The sequence below is a fragment of the Apteryx rowi genome, unplaced genomic scaffold, assembly GCF_003343035.1.
Source record: "Apteryx rowi isolate R43461 unplaced genomic scaffold, aptRow1 scaffold_331, whole genome shotgun sequence".
Classification (NCBI taxonomy): domain Eukaryota; kingdom Metazoa; phylum Chordata; class Aves; order Apterygiformes; family Apterygidae; genus Apteryx; species Apteryx rowi.
In genome coordinates this window covers 950,492-954,934 of record NW_020449764.1, presented here as the reverse complement: position 1 = coordinate 954,934, position 4,443 = coordinate 950,492, and the positions used below count along the sequence as shown (strand labels likewise).

Here is a 4,443-nt window from a genome sequence, read left to right as displayed (position 1 = left end):
CCTGGCGCACTCCACCCCTTTATGCAAATGGCAGGAATGGCACCACAGGCTGATGCAAGCTGGCCACGGCGCAGCCACCGCCACGGCGCAGCCACCGCCACGACATTGGCCCAGCCGGCAGCCTCCGGCCTCCTCTCCCTGCGCCGCGAGGCCATGGAGAGCAGGGAGGGGACGGCCCGAGTCGCTTCCCATGGAGTTCCCGTCCTCCCTCCCACCCGGCTCTTCCGCAGAGCTGCTGTCGGAGACGTAGCGAGGCAGAGCGACCAGAGGCTGTTATGGAAAGGCGGCACGGACACTGCACCGCGTGCGCGCCGGGGCTGAAGGAATGGTGTGCCTAGTGCGGGGCACCGGCGGGGGGGCCGGGGCGAAGAGCCGAGCGGCCTCGAAGCGCGCCCCGGCCCGGGGGCCGCGGCGGGAGAGCGGGGCAGAGCGAGGCCCGGGCCGGCGGGAGGCGCTGGCCCTCGGGGAGGAGGCCGCGGTGCCGCAGGAGGCGGCGGTGGCCCTCGGGGAGGGGCAGGGGGGAGCAGCCTCTCCTCGGCGGGGTGGGTGGGGACCCTGCCGAGTGCTGAAGAAGATCTTGTCTGTCTTGCAGGACATCGATTTGATTGACATCCTGTGGAGACAGGATATTGATCTCGGCGCTGGGCGAGAGATTTTTGACTACAGCCACCGTCAGAAAGAGAGCGAAGTGGACAAAGAACTGAGTGATGGGAGGGAGCGTGGGGACAGCTGGAGGAGCGGAGGGAATGAGATCTTGGATAGAAACCTGCTAGTTGATGGAGAGACCGGGGAGAGTTTCCCTGCGCAGGTAACACCCCTGAGGAGGTCTGGCTGCTGCCTGTGCCTGTCCTTCGTGGCGATGCAGCGCGCGGAGGTCTGCGCTCCTGCTGCGAGAGCGGGGAAGGCGAGGGGCCCTCCAGCCAGCTGTCAGCGCGAGTGGCATTGAGTGTGACTTTCACTGGGGATCTGCTGAGCCGTAGGATAAGGGTTGCCTGGGTGGACAAGAGGATTTGACGCCGGAAAGCGCGGTCTGTCTGCCCAGCCGGAGAGCTGCAGCGAGGTAGAGAGGGTAACGGCCATGTCACTGTCGGCACAGCGCTAGGATGTCAGCTCTGTTCCACGGCGCCGTTTGGGAATGAGTCGCTGGTTCTTACTCTGCCTTTAGGTTGTCTGGCAAAGCAGTGGGGAGTGCGGAGTGGCGTAGGTAGGAGCAGAATCCCCTGTAGCAGAGTCCTCACGCTGGCGGTAGGTGAGCCTCGCTCGGAGCGGAGGGCGTACGTTTCCGTCCCTGATGTGCTTAGGGGCAGCTCTGACGTTCTCCAGAGCAGAAGGATGGAGCCTGTGAAGCACTGGGTGGGGCCTCTGGCTCTTTTTGGATGCGCTGTAATAAAGCCCTGCTGTAGGAGCTTGTTTTTCATTACCACCTCCCTAATCCTGGGGCTATGATTGCTTGTGTTTTGCATCAGGTGCCTGGTGTGGAGGATCAGACAGCCCTGTCCCTGGAGGAGTGCCTTAGGCTCCTGGAGGCCACCTTCCCTTTCGGGGAGAATTCGGAGGTGAGTGGAAGGGACTGCAGAGGGGGGCAACTGCGTCTTGCCTGTCGGTGGTGGGCGAGATGGATCTCGAGCCAGGGACAGCTCTTGTTAGCGCACTGGGATTTCGGTGCCTTTTGTACCCCTAACTGAGACCACAGAACTGGCAGTAAATTGGGTTAGCCTGTTTAAGGAGGCTCCAGGCACCATGCCTGTGAAACTAGCGTGGGGAGGGGGGGGTGGTCACAATTAATTAAAGACTTCTGGCTTTGCTTCTAATTAGTTCATAGTGAACTGTGGAGGAATAACTGCAACCAGTTTGCTTTGAACAAAGGAGAAGTAATTGCCTGCGTGGAGGTGGAAGGGCATTCCGGGGATTGCTGCCTTCCTGGCCGTGGCTGCTCAGCCGGGGACTGACTCTACCTCACGTGGTTAGTTTCCAGCTGCAGATGTCTCCACCCTAAGCGAAGCTGTGCCTAGCGAGAGCAGGTCTGCGGGCATCCAGAACGGCCTGCTGTCTCCTCTCCTCGCAGAGACCGAATCCCCGTTCGATCTGGAGCAGCAGTGGCAGGACCTCATGTCTATAATGGAAATGCAGGTTAGCGCTCGCGGGTGCCCTTGCTCCCTTTTCTCTTCCCAGGCGGTGCCTGGATCGGGACCGCGGATGTAAAGGCTGCTGGGAGGTGGGGCAGCATCGCTGATGAGGTGGCTGGCACCAGGCAAGGCGGTGAACTCGAGGGCTGTTCACGGGAAAGCGTTTGCCCTTCCGAGCACAAATTGCTTTTCAGTTGAATGTACAGCAGATCTAATGGCTGTTCCGAGCACCTGATTTTTGGAGAATTGTGCTTTGGGGGTTAGTAACAGCTGCTTTGTTCTTTGTCCCATCCTATGCGGTAACACTGTGTTGCCTGTGTTGCGACTGCTATTGCTGGCAGAGCCTTAAATCTTCTGCAGCTGACAAATGCTGCGGGGGCCACTGGAGCTGGCTCCTTCCATGGGATCTACAGGCATTGTCTTGCCTCTTTTTGGCACGTACTGGTGGTGGCTGAAATATGCAAAGGGGCCTGGAAAAAAGCAGGGCTTGAGCACTGCTTATTTACTGAACTGTTTCAAATCTCTTCCAGGCTATGGAAGTGAACAACACAACCGCTGAAACCCTGTACAACAGTACAAGCGGAGACCTGCTGACTTCTAACTACAGCCTCGCGCCAAACACTCCCATCAATCAGAATGTCAGCCTGCATCAGGCCTCTCTGGGTAGCTGCACACAGGACTTCTCCCTCTTCAGCTCGGAAATCGAAAGCCCCTCCATGGCTGGCAGCTCAGCCCTGCTTCAGCTGGCTCCAGACAACTCCACTGGCCTCAACACGACCTTCGGCTCTACCAACTTGAGTGGCATCTTCTTTCCTCCGCAGTTGAATAGCACAGTCAACGAGACGGCTGGCCCCGAGCTGCCAGACCCGCTGGGTGGTCTTCTGGACGAAGCCATGCTTGATGAGATCAGCTTGATGGACTTGGCTATTGAAGAAGGTTTCAACCCAGTGCAGGCCTCTCAGCTGGAAGAAGAGTTTGATTCTGACTCAGGTCTTTCTCTGGATTCTAGCCACAGTCCTGCTTCTCTGAGTAGCTCAGAAGCCTCTTCCTCCTCCTCCTCTTCCTCCTCCTCCTCCTCATCCTCCTCGTTTTCTGAGGAAGGAGCTGTCGGCTACAGCTCAGACTCTGAAAACGTGGACTTTGAAGAAACGGAAGGGGCAGTGGGATACCAGCCAGAGTACAGCAAGTTCTGCCGCATGAGCTATCAGGACCCATCGCAACTACATTACTTGCCTTACCTGGAGCATGTTGGCCACAACCACACCTATAACATGGCACCGGGGGCTCTGGATCCCGAGGAGCCCAAACTGCCCAACATCGGGAAGAAAAGCAGCAAGGAGAAGCCATCCGAGTTTCTGGACAAGCAGATGAGCAGGGACGAGCATCGAGCCAGAGCCATGAAAATCCCTTTCACCAACGACAAGATCATTAACCTGCCTGTGGAGGAGTTCAACGAACTTCTCTCCAAGTACCAGCTCAGCGAGGCGCAGCTGAGCCTGATCCGGGACATCAGGAGACGAGGCAAGAACAAGATGGCTGCCCAGAACTGCCGCAAGAGGAAACTGGACACCATCCTCAACCTGGAACGGGACGTAGAGGACTTGCAGAGGGACAAGTCCAAACTGCTCAGGGAGAAGGTGGAATTTCTCAAGTCCATCCGCCAGATGAAGCAAAAGGTGCAGAACCTCTACCAGGAAGTGTTTGGTCGTCTGCGGGATGAGAACGGCCAACCTTACTCTCCAAATCAATATGCCCTACAGTATGCCAGCGACGGCAGTGTTATTTTGATACCTCGCACCTTGGCTGACCAGCAGGCCAGGCGGCAGGAGAGGAAACAGAAAGACAGGAGGAAGTGAGGCAAGCGGGAGGAGTGGGAAACTCGCTAAAGTTAGAACTGGAGAAGGGCTGAGCCTGGAAGTACTTAGAGGAACTTTCATGCCTTCTTATCCAATATATCTTCTCAAACATGACTGCTGCCGGTCAGTGTACAGGAAGAGACTGGTGCACTTGGAGGGTGCGGGACCTGCACATTGCGTTTCCGATGGCTCCCTGCAGGGAGAGACTGGGGAGGAATGGACAGTGCACTGGCGAGCCCAGCGCCTTCTACAACCTGGAATCCTTTGAGCGCAGGAAAATAAGCTGGCATCACTGGTGGTGAGAATTGGCAGAGGTGGAAAAACTACTGTTAGGAACTGGCTTTAAATAAGAAAAGAGATTTAAGCAAATGAACTTAAAACAAGTTATAGGAGAGACATTTTTCTGAACTTCCAAAGTTCTGTGATTTCAGGTAGTTGTTTTTTTTTTTTTTTTTTTTTTT

General features: G+C 56.6%; 1 protein-coding gene across 2 annotated transcripts in view; it reads left to right on the top strand.

Moving 5' to 3' along the window:
* The window catches only part of NFE2L1 (nuclear factor, erythroid 2 like 1), a 10,445-nt gene extending 6,008 nt beyond the window's left edge, over positions 1 to 4,437 (top strand). The window contains exons 4-7 of one of the 2 annotated variants that reach the window (XM_026071873.1): positions 593 to 808; positions 1,467 to 1,556; positions 1,969 to 2,130; positions 2,657 to 4,437. In XM_026071873.1, coding sequence (XP_025927658.1) covers positions 593 to 808; positions 1,467 to 1,556; positions 1,969 to 2,130; positions 2,657 to 3,982 — 1,794 coding nt within the window. In that variant the 3' untranslated portion in view covers positions 3,983 to 4,437. The remainder of the gene's footprint in view (positions 1 to 592; positions 809 to 1,466; positions 1,557 to 1,968; positions 2,131 to 2,656) is intronic. The other variant, XM_026071875.1, reaches the window with a different exon arrangement.
* Positions 4,438 to 4,443: the final 6 nt, after the last annotated feature.